This window comes from Pelecanus crispus, chromosome 2, assembly GCF_030463565.1.
Source record: "Pelecanus crispus isolate bPelCri1 chromosome 2, bPelCri1.pri, whole genome shotgun sequence".
Taxonomy (NCBI): domain Eukaryota; kingdom Metazoa; phylum Chordata; class Aves; order Pelecaniformes; family Pelecanidae; genus Pelecanus; species Pelecanus crispus.
The window spans coordinates 11,497,788-11,519,393 of record NC_134644.1 but is presented as its reverse complement, the minus strand read 5'-3'; the positions used below and the strand labels follow the sequence as shown (position 1 = coordinate 11,519,393).

The 21,606-nt window shown below is 37.4% G+C and overlaps 1 protein-coding gene across 1 annotated transcript in view; it reads left to right on the top strand.

The window, feature by feature from the left end:
• Positions 1 to 10,903, top strand: part of NCAPG2 (non-SMC condensin II complex subunit G2) — a 47,931-nt gene extending 37,028 nt beyond the window's left edge. Inside the window, exons 23-27 of the mRNA XM_075705599.1 lie at positions 246 to 389; positions 1,971 to 2,074; positions 5,310 to 5,407; positions 5,817 to 5,919; positions 10,852 to 10,903. Coding sequence (XP_075561714.1) covers positions 246 to 389; positions 1,971 to 2,074; positions 5,310 to 5,407; positions 5,817 to 5,919; positions 10,852 to 10,903 — 501 coding nt within the window. The remainder of the gene's footprint in view (positions 1 to 245; positions 390 to 1,970; positions 2,075 to 5,309; positions 5,408 to 5,816; positions 5,920 to 10,851) is intronic.
• The last annotated feature ends 10,703 nt before the right edge of the window (positions 10,904 to 21,606 follow it).

The following is a 21,606-nucleotide window of genomic DNA, read 5'->3' as shown; positions in this document are numbered from 1 at the left end:
GCTTTTCAGGACTTCTGAAAAACATTCAGTTCTTTTTTGTTACAACCATTAATTTCTTTCTTCCTCTCAAATTTATGAGTAGACTTCCCAAACATGTTGCTGATTCCCCCTCTGATCCCAGGTGACTAGAATACCTCAATAGCTTTCAAGGTGTGCTCTGCACTTCTTCACAGAGAAGCTTGCTGAAATATTTCAATTATACTCAAGCAATCTGAAAAAAGTGATCTGTTTTTCTTTGGTTTTAGTTGATTCATTCTATTCAAATGCCTCTTGGAGAATTCATACATGCAGTCCAGTGCTGGCATTCATCTTGCCCAGCAGTTCACCAAGGTGTACTCTCTACTCTCCTGGCTGCAATAGTAGCAGAGATAATTTATGTGCTACAGAAGGTAAAGTTAATGCTGACTATTTTTTTTTTCTTTTTTTTTACCCTTAACTGCTTTTTAAACGTTATGTTGGAACGATAGAGCTATGTTTAGAAAGTGTGATCTTTGTGCTGCAGATCAAGATTTTGTGTGTGCTGGCATGGAACAAACCGGGAATTTTATTTGCCAAAATTTCATATTATGGCGCATTGCTCAGATTTATGAATACAGCCATTTTAAGAACAGGGTTGTCCTGATACCTAGTTCACTATCTGCCTGTGACAGAAGAATTTAGAAAATAGGCAGTGTTGGAGATTAACGACATGTTTTTTGAGAGATTCTCTCTGTGTATTTGTACTGGGTCTGGCTGGGAATGAGTTTACTTTCTTCACAGTGGTCCCTATGGTGCTGTAGTTTGCATTTGTGGCTAAAACAGTGTTGAGGGCACACTGGTTAGTTTTGCCTGTTGCTGAACAGTGCTTGCAGAGTGTCAAGGCTTTCTCTCTTCCCTTCACCCCTTGCCCTAAAAATAAAAGTAAGCAGGCTGCGGGTGGGCCAAGAGGTTGAGAGGGGACATAGCCAAGACAGTTGACCCGAACTGACCAAAGGCATGTTCCATACCATATGATGTTGTGCTCAGCAATAAAAGCTCAGGGAAAGGAGGAGGAAGGCAGATTGTTCTAAACCTACCTCGCTTTGAAGGTGAACCTACAAGAAGTGAACCACTGATCTCTGAAAGATTCCAGTGCCCTATTCTTGGAACTGTCCCATAAGGTTCTGTAATCCTGTTCCAAAGCAGGCTGATGTCTTGCTTGGCACTGGTCACTTATGCATTCTCTGCTTCATACAGATCCATTTTCATACCACTTTTTTTTTTTTTTTTTGGTTCCTCTGTTTTTTGTTTAGAGGATTTCCAAATATCTGATCTCAGTTTCTTTGGAAAGTAAAGAAAGAAGTTCTAATACTGAAAAGATTATGTAGACAGAGGTTATTGTATGTGCTAAAAGGCCAAGGAACAATTACTGTCCTTGAAGGAGAAGGGTAACATTCCCAATGTGTGTTCCTAATGCATGTAGTGTTAGGAGCAAATATGGCTAGTAAGACTGGAAGCTTTGAGAACTAACAAGGAAGAGCAGAGGTTCTTTAGCAGAGGCTGTAGTCTTACTGTGGCTGCTGGATATGTCAGAGCAATGACACAGGGCATCACTGTCACCTAAGTTATTTTTAGAAATTATGTATGCACACTTAAACTTGGAGATTCAAAGGATACTCATTTGTGTTTAGTAGGCTGTGCCTTTATAAATAGTGACCAACAATGCAGTTAAATGAAACTTCTATTCTGAGCAACTGTGGGGAATATTTGCCTTGGTACAAATACTGTTTGTTTGGTTTAGTTTTAGCCTTTCTAATTTAAATTTGTTTTGTTTATTTGGACACAACACAATTGGATTAAAGGCTATTCTAAGAACACACGTGAATGTTTCTTATAATTATTTAAGGATAGGTTTTGGTTAGTGTAATTATTGAAATATGGGTTTGCTTCAATGTTTTCTGCATACATATCTTTCTTGATCTACAACAGTTGTTGACATTTTTCTCTTTTAGGCTTCCAGTGAAAAAGACTTAACTATACCAAACACTATTTCAGACCTTCCTCCTCTTTCACGCAGTTTAATGGCCATAATTATGAAGTCAGTTAATGTTGTCAGGTAAATGTTTCTACATTAATTTGTCCAAGGTTGTTGCTAATGTAGAACAGATTATATGTTGTCAATAAAGTTTTAATTTCTAAATTCAAATAAACTTTAAGGAACTAGATGCTTACTAAATTTACCTGCACTACTTCATAATCCCTTTCCCTTGATATATTGCTTGTAGGTATTGACTGGGGGGGTTGGTTCCATTTTTTTTTTACTGCTTCTAAGAGTGCTTCTTATTTACAAGGCTGTTCATCTAAATGAGTTCTTTAATCACACATCTTGGCTTGCTTATAAGATACTTATAAACATTGCTTATAAGATACTTATAAACATTATTTAGTCTAGTCTACCCTTGATTGGGTTAGAGTGGACTTGGTAGTGTAGGTTAATGGTTGGACTGGATGATCTTAAAGGTCTTTTCCAACCTAAAAGATTCTATGATTCTATGACTAGTCCCCTCAATATAGAGGTATTTGGGTGAGATAAAATATTTACCAGAAATAGCATTAATCCTTTAATTGAACATCTGCAATGTAGTGACAAATGGACTATAGCTGTATTAAAATCACAAAATTAAAAATAGTTTTAAAGTATGAGTCCTAAAAGCCCCCAAAAGTAAGGTTACGTCATTATTTTTAAGACCTAAACTTTTTTTTTTATTTGCTCTATTTAGTGGGTACCCTGAATATCTTCTAAAATAATCACAAGTGAATTTCATTGTCCTCCTTTGCTTAGTTTTTTTATATTCAATTTTTATTTACATGACTATACACACCAGTTATTCTGAATGTTGAAGGGGCTAATGTGTCTTAGAAGTCCTATCATTCTCCATGACTTATCACAACTAACTCCTATTCTTAACTTCCTCATCTGACAGGCATTGAATATCCCTGTCTCTGCTGTCAGGAGATTTTTTTTTTTCCTCAATCCTTCTCTAGTTCTAGTTGAACTTGCAAAACAAAGGACTCCAGGGAGTCCAGCAACAGGCTTCCTAATCCAAATCTTGTTCTTCTGTGAGGCTGCAGCTGTCCATCAAGGTGCTCTCTTTTAGTGAAACAATTATTTTACACACATCTTTTCAAAAGAGATGCAGAAATTCAGTTAATTCCTCTGAAGCTTTTTCTTGTAGTGGTCGAGGAGAATCTTGTCCATTCTTGACAGAGGAAACTGCTGGTTTGGACCAGATTGTTTCTATGAGTACTTTGGTAAACATGTATCTATCTTCTAGTATTTATCTTTTTGGTGCGAAGAAGATCTAGGTCAGGAGATGACTTATATCTGGTTCCACTGGTGCCTCAGGACTGAGACTACTTTTAAGGCTGTTTTCTTTTATTCATCTGTATTAGTAGGCCATAATCAGAGTCCAGTAGTAAATCATTCAGTATCTCAGAAAATCATCATCTTTCCACGCCAATGCAAAAGCCTTTGACTTACAGAATCTGATGCAAGCTTCTGTTCTGTGAGCACACGATCATCTTGCGCCAGGTTCTGCAGCATCTATTATGTTTTCAGTTACTAATTAGTCAATCTCTAGCACTGAATTTCAGTCCCTATACCAGTGATAATACTGAGTGACTTGTCAATATCTGACCAATGGTGTGAGTATCCTTTCCTTTAGTAGGGAACTATCTGTATAGGAACCAATTACTTATCTCTTTTACTTCTATGTGTTTATAAATAGCTTATCGTTCTGTTCTATTTTATCTTTGCCTGCAGGCTCATGTGACCCTTGTTGAGAGGGAGGGTGGGGAAAAGCACTTGCATTGAGTCTGCAGTGAGTCTTATTACAGGTTAATGAAATTACAGTGTTTCTTCATGGAACTAAAGAGTGTGCTTACTGACCTAAATAGTGATAACAATAAGGTCAAAACTCTGATCGGAATACCGTCAGTTAGCAATATAAGACCAATATGAAATAGAATTGATACTCCATCAGACTAGTCCACAATGATATAATAAAACTAATGCAATGCATGAGTGACTTCATAATACTTATTTCAGAACCTAAAGAGGTTTCATCTTTCTCAGCTCTTTGAAGCAATATTTGAGCTTCTGCAAAGCTTATTTACTAGTGGAGGTTGGTTCTTTTCTTAACAGCATACTTCATTTTGATACCTTAGCACAATAAAAGCCTGAAGAACAATTAAGGTTGGAACTGGGTATTTATGATGTTCAGTTTTGGTAACAGATAATAATATTACCAAAGGTATTTTGAAATATTTTAGGGAAAGTTATTGTAACATCTACTGCTCTCAGTTTTCCCTTTAGTTCTTCACAGAGCATTTAGTTTTGTCCTCTGGGGAGTATGAGGATTACAGATCTTGTTCATCACCTGCTTTATCACTCTTGTTCTTTTAATTTTCTCTTTTTTGAGAATTGCTTCTGAGTTAAATTTGTTATTTTTACCATTAACACTATAATGACTAATTAGCGGTTTCGTTCTGTAGTATTGCCTCATTCCATACTGCAGTTTAGTTTGGTCGGTAGACCTCTTCCTTGACTCGTTTCATTTTTCTTAACTTAATATGTGTCCCAAAACACCTCTAAAGTTTGCTGGTAATAGTATTATCTCTTGCTAAAAATGAGTCTCTTAAGATACATCTAGAGTTACTATTTAGCTCAGACTTTACAATAAACTGTTCTTTTGATTCTGTTAGTCTGTCCATACTTTCAATATGTAAAATGTTTGGAAGTGTTTCAGGGCTATATTTAGTTATAAACATTCTTCACTGTTTTGTAATTGGAAACCCATAATTTTTATGAGATATGCATTTTAGACCAAAGTGTTAATTAAACTCTAATCAGACTACAAGTAGTAATAATTTCAAGCACATGAGTAGTTACTTACAAACCATTGGAGTCATATAACTTACTTTTTTAAACTTCAGTAGAACTTGAAGTTAGAAATTTCAGTACAAATTACGCAAGTTAGATTCCAGTAAACCAGTATTTTTTTCATGGATTCTTTCCCAAAATAGTCCACAAGCTCTTCATTTCTCTTAACAGCTACTTATTCTGTGTACAAACTTTTTTTTCTTCCCAAGCAATTTACCATTCTGCTAACTCAGATATTCTCAGTTCCAGAAGCAGCACATAGTCTTCAATTACCCAATAACCACTGCTTTGTCCTGCATGGTATCTTTGAAGCTATGATGGCAGGGTAGCATAATCACAAACTTGTGATCAGTTCTGTTTTGAAAGAAACATGATTTATAATGAATTTTTGCTTTATTTTTTTCCTTAGGTCATTTTTAAATGAATTAATGGAGTCCATTCTCTCTAAAGAAATTGAAGGGATTTTTAGTATAACAGCCACTGTCTGCATTGTGATTATAATTAAAGGTCAGTTGAACCATTTTTGTCCTTTTTTTTTTTCTCTTTTTTTTATGTGCTACATTTTGAAAGTTGAGTTCTACAATTCATCAGGCACTTTTCCTCATCCTGTTAAGTTACCATTTTTCTACAGATTTAAGCTTATATCACTTGCATTGTTAAGCTCTGGACTTTCAATCTTTGCATGTGAGTTTAAAAATACAACTGTCTGCTAACTCATAGGGTCCATCTCTATATTCTGATTTGCTGAAATACACAGTAATTAATCAAGGACAGTGAAAATCTAATTTAATATATAATCTTTCACTAAACAGTCTTTCATGTTTAAAAAAAAATTGATGAAAACGTGCAGAGGGTTTTTTTTTTTGATAAATCATTGGTTTTGTCCAACTCTTCAACATAATCTTATTTCAAATAGGTAAGCACAAAACTTCACTTCTGAAGGATATTGCACCTGCCATTCAAAGGAAGCTGATAACGTGCAAGAATGCTGCCACAGAAGAATCTGGCAGCACTGAAAGGTAAATGCGCTGTGGGAATGAACACTATCCTCTCCTGTACCCGCTCTGCAATAATTGACTGTGTTCTGTACTTACATAATACAGTTAGAGCGTTCTGAATGATTGCAACGTTTAAAGTAGTGGGTAAAAAACATGTGAGGTATTGAGCCCAACACAGTACTAAATTTCCTGCCTAATTTGCTGTGATTGCAATCTTTACATATTTAGTTTAAATTTTTGCATTTAGTTTGAATGTGTTACGCCTTGATCCTGTATATTGCAGGATTCAGTTCCGAAATTCAGTTCTGTTAGCAGCAGGTGTAGAACAAAGTAAGAATTCTATTTACTATTTCTTATTACTAGAAGATTTTTCTCCCACATTTTGGTATTAGGCATATGAATCCATACCTATGTAGATGGTAAAAATTTAACTGAATATAACAATGACTTTAAGACCTTTCCACAGGTGATTTTATTTTGCTCTTTTTGGGGATTTTGGTGTCATATCTGGTTGACTCTAAAATTCTTTGGGATGAGTTTCTTGAAAGTGATTGTATTTGCAATCACTTATTTCAGACCTGCCTAAGATAGACAGTCACGATGAATGCTTTAGCCTTAAGTGTCTCAAACTTGCTTAAGTCTAAAAATTTGTTAAAATTTGATTGCTGCCCATGGAATTAGGAAACATGCAAAGTAGACATTAAAAGGCACAGACATAGACTATGAAGAAAACAGACTATGGTTATAGACATCAAAAACTACTGAGAAAGTTATTAATGCACCACAGTGGCCTGAATAATCTTTAATTCTTCAAACTGATGATCCTTACGATTTAGTCAAACAATGGATGCAGAGTAGGCAGACTTTAAATTAAAAAGCAAAACAAACAAAAAAAACCTCACTTCATTTTACTCAACAGTTTCTTGCGTGGCCCTTCAGACCTAAGCACACTTCAACAGCACGCTCATCTGGCGGAGCGCTACCCTGAGGCCTGTTGTAATGACGAGACATAGGCCTTTGGCGGCTCTGCTATGACTGAACTGGTGTCACTGATTTAAACTAAAGTTATGAGATGCTACGCTATGAAAAATAAGATAGTTTATCAAGGAGGCCACATGGGCAATACCCCTTTCCTATTATGATATTTCAAATCCTTACAGTTTGCACTTGATTTCTATCAAGAAGCTCAACAGCTACACAAAGTGTTCTGGCAGTGGTAGAACTTTGAGGGCTGTACAGTAAATATCCATCTGGAATTGGTTCAGAAGTGCAGAAGGTAAATTGGATTTTTCCAGGGGGAAAAAAAGAAGCCTGATATTTAGGACAATACAATAGAGTAGCTGTGTTGTTGCTAACAGAATATGCATTCGTTCATTTAAATCTGCTACTGTATCAGAGCCAGAAAGGTATTTTGTAACTCTCTTTAAAGAGATATATAATCTTAAGAACTAAACCAGAAAGTTTCATGATATATACGAGCCACTTCAGTTATGCACCATCAAAAATGACATTTATTTTAAAAAAAAAAAAAAAATAAAGAAGGGGGAAAAAAATTAAAACCAAAGCACCCTTCACTGCCATTTCCTGTCTGGCATAAGTAAATAGAAAACAGAAATTTTGCTGTCAAGACTTTGAGTGGTTTCCACAGAGGACACTGTGCTCATGTACCATAAAATTGATAAAGAACCAAAATATACCTTATTTAAAAACCAAAATGACTACATAATTGTACTTCTAAAACTCAGAGTGACTCTGCTTCCTGGGTAGATGTTTTTTAATTAGTTGCTCGGCTGTGAACTAATTTCTTTTGGTTGGGACCTAGCTTAGAAACAAAATCAAACAAAAATAAACAAAAAACAATTATTTTTTTCCATTAAATCATTTAACGTTGGGTTGCCACGTGCTCTACTATAATATTTTTAAAAATAATAATAATGATCTGGAAGAAAAAGGTGAGCAGCAGAGTATTATGATTCAGTTTGCACTTCTGTTAATCAAGACAGTAGAAAAGGCTGAGGAATTAAAGCAAATCTTAACATGATTAAATAAATAGGCACATTAAAATGAGTAATTGCTGCCACTTGAGTGCACTACTGACTATAAATTTCAGTAAGAACACAGATAATTGCTTCATGAATCTATGTGATAATCTCTGCCCAGTGAACAGGGACAAATCAACCTAGAAGCTGGGGCAGATGAAGAGCACAAGATGCTACACAGTGTTTTAATGTTGTGATATATGAATGGCTGCCTTTGTATAATACAAAACCAAGAGATAGTTGCAGATAATTAAAAGATTAGGAATATGGACATGATGACGGGAAGTATTTTTAACAAGAACCAGAACTGCAATATGATAACATTCAGAAGCTATCACACAGCTTTGCAGAATTTGTGAGGATTCATATTTGTACAGGTACGTTGGGGATTTTTTCTCTCCAGAAGGTAAAAGAATTCATGCTGAAAAAAGGTTGCGAGGAAGTTATTCAATGATTAAGTTTTGCTTGGCGAATTTAAAGTGTGTTTGCACGTTCTCAGATAGACATAATGTTGGACCAGACTGGGCCTCTACTGTCTTCTGACATGCCATTTGTAGTGCTCTGGTACTACAGGGCTAATGTATAACTGAAATGCGATTATATGATATACAGTCCGAAATGTGCCCTGTTGTTTGTAAACTATTTTATCATCCTACTCTGCTTACCAAACCCCAAAATTTCAGTTATGGTATGCTGCAAGCTACGTCTCTGATCCTTACTTTCAGCACAATCTTAGGATGCACAGTGCTGCACTGATGCGTGATAAAATGTATTACTGGGTTTTTTAAACTCATACTTAAGAGTATTATTACTTTTTGCTTCTGAATGCATTATCTCATAATAACTCCTTCAGGGATTATTTTATTTAATACCCAGGTATACCAGGAAATAGTGACATTCTTTAATTTCCCAAGAGACTTGGCATTCTGTGCCATCATCTTAAATTTGGACTTAGAAGTAATCTATTACATATTAGCAGAGAAAGAAAAAAGCAAAAGTGCTGTCTGGTGTAGTAATTAAAGTGCTGCCCTTAAAGGAGGAATTGTTGCACTAATTCCGAAGCAAAACTTTTCATTGTAATTTAGTCTTCCCTCTTCAGCTGAGTTAGCAGTTTAAGATGGCCCTGTGGGTCTATTATTTTAAAAATGCTGTTCAGTGCACTTAAAAATTCTGGACAACATATTGTATATTGAGAGAATTTCCTCAAGAGTAATGGCACACACATTAGTTTAGTTTATAAAATGCAAATATTTATGCCTAGCAAAAAAAAAAAAAAAAAAAAAAGCTGTCAGTGCAGTGATTTGGAAGCTAGAGAAAATGTTCCATGCTCTATAAACACAAATGAGCTACAGAATGCTACCTTTGACTTAATATTTTCTGTTTACTTTAATCAGGATTTTGATGTATGGGTATTAGAATTTAAATTTAGCTAATGGCTGTGCTGAAAGGTATTTCTTTAGTATTACCATTTAGCTAGCTTCCCAAACTCTTTATTGCACTCTCATTGCATCTCTAAATAACGATTCTTGAATTGTTTTGTAATATAACTTTGTGTATGATTTGTCTGCCACCTATCTGAAAGTTCTCCAGCAAGGTACCTGGTAAAACTGACTTAAATTTGTCTGTCTGGGGAGGCGTACAGTTACTCTGAATTTTGGCTTGCTGTCCAGGGTGCTGCTGGTACGTGCTCCAGTGTCACAGATCTCTTGTTTTGTTAGCCTTAAATTGTAACCAAATAAAATTTATACAAAGCAGCATTGTGTGTAAAACCACAGTACTTAACTAATTATGCTAATTTTATAGTACATTATAATACTAGCTTATTTTGACAGTTGAGTTCCATCATGGCTTAAAGGATACAGCACTATAAAGAGGAGCGTGTGAGACCCCTGTGGCCGTCTGAATTCAGGGAGCCCTAACATCCACTATACAGCTATGAAAATGCAGAGTTGCCTCTTGTATTTCAGGACTTGGTGTTTCATGATGAATGCCCTAACTCATCATGATTAATGACTGACAAACCTTGCTTATTTGGGGCATCAGTCTAGGACTATAATAAGAAGAATATGGAGAAAAAAATGCTTAAGAAATACAGGTGACAATCTTTTACAAAAGTGATGTGAAGGATAAAGTGGTTAACAGTGAAATAAAGTTTTGACAGAAGAACAAAGTGCCCATTTTTGTCTTTTGAGGATCTTCTAGAGGATCTTCTAGAGCAGTGTTAGGAGAAGTTGCGTGAGAATGCAACTATGAAGGCTAGATGAGTGACTGTGTCAGGGAATGCAAGAAAATAAAAAGGGCCTGCCAAATGGAAACTTCAGAGCTGACCTTTGAGATTGTTTAGGGAGTAATGTGAGCCAGAAGAGAGTCAGAAAGGGACTAAGATGGGTGCATATGCAGCTGAAGGAGGCAGCTGCGAATAAGGATAAGATAGAAAGCTCAGACTTGGAAAAAAAACTGCCACAGGTGAGGAAAAAAATTCTGAACACTGAAGAATGAGGGAGAAAGGAAGAAAGTAAAAGAATGAAAAATGGCCTTAGTATGAATTATTGGTAAAGGATTTGATGATTTATGTTTGAAAAAAAGAGTAAAAATGCTGTGAAGAAAACGAGTAGGTTCTTTAAATAGATCATGAAATACTAGCAAATGTTCTTGAATTGACATAGTAATTTAAACTGGCTTGCTGTAGATTACACTATAGCTAGAGATGATCAGCAGAAATGGAAAAGTTGAAAGAAAAAAACCCCAGCTATTTCAAAAGTAATTTGTAAAGGCATATTTAATACTTAAACTAGTATGGAATAACTTGTCAAAGAAATCATGTGGTAGCTATACTCTGAGAATCAAATAGTCGAGGACTGATTTAGCATTTAGCATATCTAATCCTGTTATGCATTGCTTTATGCCATTTCAGAATCCTGTATGAATCATCTCTGAAAATTTTGGATGAATTTTTGAATCCTTGACCATGCAGAACCTTTTGTCATGAAAATTAAAGGAAGATGTATTGCTTTTTAAAAAGGATTATCTTGTAAACTTATTAATAGTTAACGTTTGTTTTCTCTTACTCTGTACATTTAAAGCAGCCAAATGTATAAAAATATGTATAGAAATCATGTAATAGTAAAGATTTTTCCAACAGCTGTAAAGAGGTTATTCTGTCTAAAAATGTCTTATTGGGGGGGATGTAAAAATGGGTATATTTGTTTTTATGAAAAAAAAAAAAAAATTCTATCTTACATACTTTGGGCACGTAACCTCAGTCCCTGGGAAGACTATAGAGCATATTCCTAGAGGTTATGGAAATTAATTTTATTTTGAGACGTGTGAAGGACAAAATGGTGATTGAGAATAGATGCCATGAACTCACCAGGGGCAAACTCTGCTTAACCAACGTTTTGTGGAAGAAGAGAGAGCAGAGAATGTCATCCTTCCTGTTCTTAGCAAAGACTTTACTGTGGGTCCTCCCCAGGTGCAGGTGGGTATCTGCTCCCCCGTGGGCCTCCATGGGTGCAGGGGCACAGCTGCCTCACCAGGGCTGCAGGGGAATCTCTGCTCCGGTGCCTGGAGCACCTCCTGCCCTCCTTCTGCACTGACCTTGGGGTCTGCAGAGTTGTTCCTCTCGCATATTCTCACTCCTCTCCCAGCTGCAGTTTGTGTCCCGGTGTTTTGGGTTTTTTTTCCCCCCTTCTTAACTATGTTATCCCAGAGGCGCTAGCACCGTTGTTGATGGGCTCGGCCTTGGCCAGCAGTGGGTCCATCTTGGAGCCAGCTGGCGTTGGCCCTATCAGACACAGGGGAAGCTTCTAGCAGTTTCTCACAGAAGCCACCCCTGTAGCCCCCCCCACTACCAAAACCTTGCCACTCAAACCTAATACAGAGACCAAACAGGAATCCCCAGAAAATGCTTCAGCCACAGACTAAAAGTAGCATATGGTGACCAGCTTAGACCTGGGTATCTAACACTAAGTTATCTACAATTAATCGAGGTGATTCTCACTGTGCATCTATGCAAATGGCTCATTGAGGTCTCCAATGTTGCAGAGTGGCACTGAAACAGAAATTAACAAATTTAGCCCAATTAAGACAGACTCCTCATTCTTGATTAAGATTTGTGCACAGTGCTGTACTCCCATCTATCTAAACAGGCATCTATTGTGCTGTTTTTCTTTCTGTGGCATGAGACTGTAAGATTTTTTTTTCTAGTATTTGCTCTGTCAAGTGCAATGAACTACATTCTGCTTTAAATCAAATTCATACTTGACCTTAGTGCATAAAACTTCCCTACTGGATAAAACCTTATTTAACTGGAATGTTATTTAAATGCGATCAAATTCCTAATAAACAACGGTCAGGCTTTGCAACAGGCAAGTCAGGATGTGTATGGATTCATGAATTCCAGAAGACTTACCTTATCCACAACAGCAGCCTGAGCCAAAAAGACTAATGCCGCCACAGCAGGTATCTGTAGATCTGCCAACTGTTTATCTACCAGCATCTTTATAAAAACTGTGTTCTTTGGCCTTCATTCTTCTACATCTGTTAACAGGCAGGTGTTCCAGTAATGACCTTTTAAATCTTTTGATTATACAAATTACTTAATGAATATGTAAATCACAGTTTCTTTTTCCTGCTTCTCAGTCTTTCAGTATTTGCTCATACTATTAGATTAGAAGAGAGTCCAGATTTATTGCCTTGTTTTTCCTCAGTGTATAATACTGCTTTTTCAGTTTTCACTTTTCATGGAATACTTGTTACAGATGTAATGTCCCTGAGCCTGAAAGAAATGAAGGTAATACCAGCATCAGAAATACGCAGATTTCTTCTGAAGAACTCAGAGGTGATATTGCTAGGAAGGGTAAGAAAATTTAAAGATATACCTTTGTCCTCCTGGTGGCTGGTACTCAAGGGGTTCTCAAGAGCGTTGAAATGGTTTTGTGTTAGTCGTGCAGCTGGTGTATAGATTTCAGCTCAATTCCTAGTCCAGTTCTATTATAACTGCTCTGACAGATGAAAAAACATTGGATTTCTGCAACACAAATGATGTTCTTAGGATTCCTTGAGCCAAGGTCTGTCAGTGCTTTCTCCTTGGGTCTTTGTGGCAGATTTCACAAAAATATCCTAAGTTCTAGGTTTTACTTGCTGTTCTCATTGCAAACTAAGTCTTGCCAAAATGTTAAATCCTTACATTTTCCTTCTGTTTTGAAGACATAAATAAATAGTATGTTCCTTAAGCTGAGCTATCTTTTGGAAACCTGTAAAACATTTGTTTCACCTGATTAATTGGAAGTACTGCTGCAGGGCAGTTGGGGGAGAGGAGTTGGTCTTTGGTTTTTGTTATGGAATAATCTTGGTATTCAGCCAGCAGCACTATCCTGACTGTATGTCTGAGAACTTCCCAGAATTTTAAGACAGAGCCTTTGAGATCTGTTCAGCTTTTTCAAGAAGTTGAACTTGACTTTGATATAAAAAAATGCTTGAAATATGAACAGGATAACACCATTCTAAAATACTCCTTTGAGCAACTTGCCTTGGCAGTCACTGTTAACGTACAACTGCCTGAAGAAAAAAATTTCTAGTCACAGTTGTACCTGTAAGTGGCATGCCTATAGCTCTCCCCTTCGTGCATATATATTCAGTATAAATATTACTGAAGAAAGCAATAGCTTTAAAGTATTTGCAGTAATCTTCCATGTTCTAACTTTATTTGTAGGGACTTGGTCCTGTTTCTGACGACAATGTTCATTTGCTCTGTTGTCTGGCTGGGAAACAAAGTCCAGCAGTCTTCCATCTATCACAGCTTCAAATTATGAGCTAAAGATAAAGCAGGAGATTTCAGGCTTCTTCCTTAGCAAATAAATGTCTTCAGGTATGGATCCAAGCACACAAACTTTCAGACTTGCCAAGGAAAAGAAAAAAATCTGCCTTGCACCTGCTGTTTACTCCCATGATAGCTGCAACTCACTTTGCATTTAAACTCACATGTGCTGCTGCTGTCAAGTGCTTTGAGGTCTTCTGATTTACAGAAGGAAATCAGAGAGACTAATTTTGATAAAATCTTTCCCCTCACTTGATAAATGCTTAGTCAAGAATACTTATGATAATGACTGCAACGTGAAATCACGAGACACACCAACTACCTTGTATTATTTGCTGATCTGCTCCGGTGTCTTGTGAACCGGACCATTGTACAGTGTCCTGCCGTGCCTGTGCTACGAGTACCTGCAGCGGTAGCTGCCCATTTCAGACAGAAGAGCAAGGCTTAGTACTTATGTCTTGACAATTAAGCTGGTCAAGGGCAACTTTCAAGAACAGCTGCAAAACTTTCCACAGGCAGCCAGCAGTTCTTCAGTTTCATTAAGCCATTGCAAATAGGCACAAATCTTGCCTAATCTACTTCAGATAAGACTTCTTAGTCCTGAGCTCTGTGTAGCTGTGTTGGTGCTCGTCTGAGCATGACCCTAGGCACGGCCCTAGGCTTCACAAAGCTGTGTAATTTTAGCTTTAATTTACTCAGCAGTCATTGGGATTTTTTTGCTGGCTTAGGTTGTTCGGCATAGAAGTGTCCTTAGTCTTCTCTAATAACAGTGGGCCATTTCTCTCTGTCCAGTTCCACATCATGGTTCTAGAAAAGCTGCAGAACTTATATGCATTAGTACTGAAGAAACTTTACAGTGGAAATGCACTTTCTGTTATATCTGTTAGCATTTTTTGAAAACAGTATTGCAGCAGGAGTTCTGTTACTATTATTTTTTTACTGCTTATGACTCTAGGAAGTAGAAGGTGTTACCAGCCTTTTTCTCCTGTGCCATTTTTTTTTTAACCAGAGGACCACCGTTTTCAGCAAAATAACTTGGTTCTCAAACATGTGACTTTATACTTATTTATTTCATGGCGTTTACCTTACTTCCAACTTCACATTGCTAAATTCTTCCTATGTAAAATTCTAGTCCTTTGTTTGATATTGCTGTCAACTTTGTTCAAGTTTCAAACATGTTCAAATTTCATTAGATTATGCTTGGTTTTTTGTACTTTGTCATTAATGAAAATATTAAATAAGGTGCCGTTCCCAAACATCATTAGTAATTCCTTTTCAGCCTGATCTATTTCCCCCTTCCGTTCAATTAGTTCCTTATCCATCTTACTGTTCCTGTAATAATCCTTGTCTTGGTTTAATAATTTTTTATATGCTGCAGTAACAGATGCTTTGCTGTAAAGCCTTACATTTTAAGTAGGTACATTTTAGCAGTTCTTGCTGGAAAGGTGCGTGAATCCTGTACAGCCATATGCCTACATCAAAGGGCATACAGGATAGAGCCAGCCCAGCCTCCTCTGAGGTTCTTTGCAATGTGTAATGACACACGCTTCCTGCCTTTTGGGGTAATTATTAAACACTTACATAAACTGTTTTTACTAGTTCAATTTTCATGTGAATAAAGAAAATTGATTTGGCGTGTTTTTTTCTTTTGTTTCCCAGTGTAACAATCCTTACTTACTAATTGCCTAAAATGGTACATGAGTACCAGCTTAATAGCAAGAAATGTAGGCTTCGTGCATTGACCTTTCTGAAATCTTGCCATGATTATTAAAAAAGGTGAGTATTAGCAACTTTATTTTCTCAGAATAGCATCTGAAGAAAAAATACAGCATCTGTAAGAGGCTATGAATCCAATTAAACCAATCTAAGAGAGTACTTAAAAAAAAAACCAAACCAAAAAAAGGGTTAATCTAGTTCCTGCTCTAGGCTATTTAATGACAGCGTGACTGAAGTTCTCCCACCGCTCCACTGAAGGAAAAGCTCCTTTTACTGAAGGAGCTCATTTTACTGATCATAATGGCAAAAGCTGCGTCCTTTGTTACACCTTTCTGTAAGATTGGATGCTACTAATACAGGGTATAAAGAAAAAGATTTTCGTCTCGGTATTTTCCGAGTTCCACACAAAGAGAAGTTTTAAGGCTTATGCTTTATTTAAAAGCGGTCCTTTGTTAAAAGTGACCATCCTTCATGACAAAATAGTTACCTTTCCCTCATCCTCTGGCCCCAGATTCCCTCTCATGGACCGCTGCTCTTGATCTGCAGGATCAGCTGTTTTCATGTGGCTGTCCACCTGCTATGTGTAAAATACTCATTTTACAGTGAAAGCTGTTTCTATCAAGTGCCTTAGCCAGTCACCGGGCTTAGCAGGCGAATTTGCCCATGTGCAAGAGCTGCTAGGGGAATGCGCAGTTTTGATGACCACAACAGCCTATCTTCTTCAGATGTTTCAGTCCACACTGGATTCCTGCAACAATTTTCAAACTCAAGGTCAGTAGCAAAAATGCCTGAGGCTGCATGGTGGCCTATACATCTATGGCCCAAGAATCTGATCTTTAAATGAAAAGAATTAAAGGTGGAGTTTCTAACTTTCGGTGTTTATCAGATTGTTTTTTTTTTACTTTTTCAGATGTCTGCTATTGTCAGAATTTTAAAATTAAGGTTATGTTAAGACTGAAAAAGAAGAAATGTAAAACTAATCCATCTGCCATGAGATTGGGAACTGTTTGATGCAAGAAAATGAGAGAACTTACCAAAGGATCTGATTACAGCCTCCTGATTCCTTGATCTGATCTACACTGGAACCAACAGCAATATTTGGCTCCTGAGCCATCCGTCACAGGTCAGCCAGCCTCCAGGGAATTCTTGTCTTCCCAGTTAAGATCATAGAGCCTTAAACTGCCTGAGCAGCACATAAAGATCAGGGAATCGCTTGCAGTTTTTAATTTTTCAGTGTATCATGACCCATTGATTGAATGCTTAAAAGCAGACTTGTTTCAATGTGATCTAATATTAGAAGGCACTCTGTGCTATCTGATGAAAGACTCTCCTGTGCAACTACCACATCTGAACAGGTGTGATGCTTTTGGCTCTGGAAATGCATTGACTTTGTGGAAAGTTATATATGGAAACAGTTTTGGGTTTTTTTGAAATTATGGTGAGGAGGGAAGAGGAGAATTCTTTTTTCACAAACCTATTCCTCCCCTTAGCTCTCAACCTTCCTGTTGCAGTTCCAGTCTAGGACAGCTCTTTTATCTCTAACTTTATACAACTACTAATGAAAGAAAATGCCAATTACAAGTTTATTTTTGTCTTAGTATTCTTTCTAACTGTGTTTAGTGTAATTCTTGCCAGTAGAATTTTGTACCTTTGCCAATTTTTCACCGTGATATTCCTTTTTTCATTCATAATATAGGAGATTTAATGATAGAATACTAAATATCCATCATAAACCTCAAAGCAGGAACCGTGATCATCTGTCTTATGAATCATCTGGAGAAATTCCCCTTCCACAAGGCGGAATTCCAGCCCTGACAGTGGGTTTCCTTCGAGCACAGTGGGGCCCAGGCCAGGCCCGGGCTCTGGATATTCCTATGAAGCGCGCGGGGGCCTGTGAGGGAAGGCGCTCACCTTGGCGGTCCCAGCTCTGACGGCCCTCCCTAGTCCTCGCTAGGCTACTTCTGTGCGGCTGCTCTTCCTCAGCCACCCTCATCCCTTCATTCAATGGGTGGGACCCCAGCATAGTATCTTTGCTTTCCCTTGTTCCCTTTATTTTTTTATTTCTTACAGGCTAGCGGCTGCCAACCTCATCATAATTTTCTCACACTGAACAGACTAACTGCAGGTTAGGATGGCATAAGATGTGAATTTTTAAATAGTAAGATTTTTGCAAGAGGGACCTGCTTTTTCAAAGTTGGTAGTCACTCCTTGGCTTTAACAAGAGCAGTGCATCCACATTTCTTAACACTATTGCATAAGAAAATAATTCTGCATGACTCAACTCACTTAGTCATATACAGTAGAAGTTCTATTATACAGAGCAGAAAAGTTCATGGAAAATGCTCAGCCCAGGAGGAAGATTCCCTTGAGAAGTCAAGAAAGTATTTTTGTTTGGTCTTTGATGCTCTGTTGGAACACTCTGAACTACAACGGAGAGCAAAGGGAAGGCTTTTTAAAGTAGTGATTCAGAACAGAAAAAGAGCATCCTGTCTCTTCTATTATTCAACTTTTAATAGTTTCACCAAAACCTATTCTTAACATAATCTTGTACTTATGAAGACACATAATGTAATTTCAGTGTAGTCCAAACAATGTTCCTTTCCCCAGCTGTCATTACCATGAACTTTCCCTACTTTTTTTTTTTTTTCCTAGTCACAGCATATCCTCAGTAACCTTCCTTTAAAAGAAACACATCATAGGCACTGGTCCAAGCAATCTTGCACTCTGAGATATCAGAATGCCTTGAGCATGATTTTCTAATTTTTTTTATGCTAGAAACAATACACTTAATATCTTTTTTATCTTTTTGCTATTCAAAACAACCCATGTCAATAAGCATTAAGCTATAAAACTGAAGTGAAAATGATCTGAGCTCAGTTGTTCTTGCTCCATTCTGAGTTGCTATCAAACATATTGTTCAATTCCAGATTTTCTCCCAGTGCATTTCCCGATGATACTCCAAGTCTATAGTCATACAACAGCCATAGTGAATATTCTAGCCTCTAAGTCACCACCAGGTTTGCCTCTGTCTATTACAATAATAGACAGGACAACAACATTTTCCAGACAGAACATAGAGGATGAGCTTAACCCAAAAGCGTATTGTGTCTTCAGCAATAAGCAGCCTAAGTGAGAGAGACAGGCTGGAGTGGAGAGGAGTACAGGTGCCCCCTTGCCTGTTTGCTGTCCCACACTTCCTCTCACCACCACAGCAGTGGGCTAGAAAATGCAAGCATCCGCACCTTGCCCTTTGTGAAACCAGATCCTCCCTTGAATGTAACACATGAAAGCATGGTTGAAGAATACCACGAGAGCTGAAAAGTCAGGCACTCAAAAGTCAGGAAGTATCAAAATGAAGATGTGCACAGCTTTAACCTCACCTTTGATTATGTGTCAAATGACATGATATCTTTAATTACATGAAGACAAGTTACTTATTCCACGCAAACTGTTCGCTACTCAGTGCTCAGTCTGTATCTGGTCTATGGATGACTCAAAAACCTTGCTGTTGAGGACAGCAAATACTCAGTGCTTTTTCTCCACTTGTTGTTCAACATATAGCTTTACACTTAATCTGCTGCATGCTATTCACACCCAGCTCTGAGGACAAAACTGTTAACTTCCACAATGGCGTTACTATGGTACTATTCACTGCAGTCCCAGAATTTCACAATGATTCATGTATCTTTCCAACTCCCCGTAGGTTTTCTTATCACCATTTTATGAACGTACATTGAGACTAACTTAAAAAATTTCTATGAATTTTGGGAACTCAGCATGAGATGTCACATTGTGTAGCACTTGTCACCTCAAAGCACCTGTCTCCAGCTGCAGTTGTGGGTGCTTAGCACCTGAATCAGACTTCAGGTTCCCAAGTAAGACACAGAAAGTGAGGGACACGTAACCAGAGCTCCCCAGAGGCTTTAATCAACTACAAGCCTATTCTTTCAGAATGACAAAGTGCAGTAATGTCATTCATCCTTTAATTTAGCACAAGAAGAGTGGATACCTCAGGGGATTAGTTATTGGTTGTAAAATCCATTCACCAAGTATCAAATCTTACAGATTAGCAAAGATGGGTAAAAATATTTTTTAACTGTTTCTGAACTCCTCCCCATTAAAAGAACCTAATTAATTTAAAAATTTGGCTCCCTATTGACATTTCAAATCAATTTTGATCAATGGTGACCAAATCTAATTATTCATTGCATACCTAGGGGTTTCAACCTGGTTTTTGAAGAACAAGAACCCATTTGCAAAAAACATTTACTAATGTCTAATCATTTAATCTGGATATACCATCTTGGTACGCTCAGATGGTAAGCTTTTCAGCTGTGCTGAGAACCCTAAACCCCCATGAAAATCAGTAAGAATTCAGGTGGTTTTGATTTTGAAATCTGTCTCCAGTGACTTCAAGATAGGCAAGTCACAGTTTAGCCTCTATGTTGATCTGAGATGATGGTGGGCATTAGCAAGAAATCAAGCCTTTCTCAGTTAAAAGGGGCCAGCTCTAGTGCACGTCAGTGACCTGTGCTTGTTCTCATAGAGGCCATCCCTCTCCCAGTGAAGCCCAAATTCCCTTTCACAGCCTGACACTAGATATAAAGATGTCAGAAGCAGCCTCAGAGTTCGGATTCATCAGTTATTGTTATTGTATTCCCGTCTTGAGATGCTGGAGGTCTGTTCTTCACAGGTTCTGAACATCCATACATTGCTACTCGCAGGTTGCTTCATGCCACCTTTTCCTTCCTTCAACCAGTTTTGTATCAAACACAGCTTCAGCACCCCGTTTAATGTAGGTATCACCATAAGTGGTATTTGAACAATTCAACTAGAATTTTTAATGAATCTCAAATGAATTTGGGTTCAATCCAGACCTGCAAATGTCTACATTTACAGAAGCTGCTCTTTCCAGCATCCCTCGCAAACCAGCAGAAGAGATTATGGAAATTTTCCTCACAAGTACAAACTACCATGCACACTGAAGTTCCTGGTCTGGTACCAAGGGTTCCTACAGCCTTAGAAGTCAGCTCCAAACATGCTGCCCTAAGCACTTATATACACAGATGTTTAGGTCTTTGGTTAATGTAAGTCACATTTATAGTTTTCAGTTAATGCAGTAAGTCACATCTCCTGCTATTCTCACAGGTAATTTTCTCTAGCTGCATTTTGGCCCTTAGGCCCTGAACACTCTGTTTTAGGCTCCTTTCCAACTGTTCTTTCCAGCAACACGTAAAAAACATTATCATTCAGTCACAGCATAGGGAATAAAAGACCAGCTCACAGCTTACCAGTCATAACTAAAATGAACCTACTTTTTTTTTTCCTTTTCTTTTTTAAACTCTATCAATCAGTCATACAGTTGCACAGTTCTCAGGGATTTTTTCTTCTGGCACCGTGTTGAACTCCCATTCCTCAGTGATGCAGAAATATCTAGACTAAAACTTTTAGCATGCTCCAGGGTAAAGACATTTTCTAATATAATTTTGGAAACAAGAAGAAAAGCTTAAATCAAGAGTACATTAAAACATTATTCCTAGATATAACTGAATTTCTGTCATACTCATAAAATGAATCCTACCACACTCTTCCATCAAGCATTCTGACATCTTCTAGACCCTGCAAATATTTATTTTCATGCTAAACTGAATTCAGTATGAATTCATTTAAAAATCTCATAGGCTCTTCTAGTTTTATAGATATGAAATAACTAATACTGAAAATCAGTAATTTCTGTATTGGATGCTAAAATCCTTTCAAGTACTTATACTTACACTATGAAATGTCCAATAATTGAGAAAGACCACAACCACTGCTGATATGACCTGGGGCTACACCTTTTTACATCGGTTAAAGACTTCTCCCTTTAGGAACTCTCTATTCCTTTAATAAACTTAGTCCCTGAATGTAGAATGCAACCACCAAATCAAAATTTAAGTGAGTATTTGTATTGCTATGGAGAGAGTTATATGACTTTAGCTCTCAGTAATCCAGGCTTCTGTATAGCTTCTCATGCTCTAAACACTCTTAGCGTCTCAGGCACTGGATGGCTGTTTGACATATTGCTTATCAGTATTGCAGGATAAAGTCCTTCATTCTTAACTGCTTTAAAATATTAACTATTTTAATTCTATA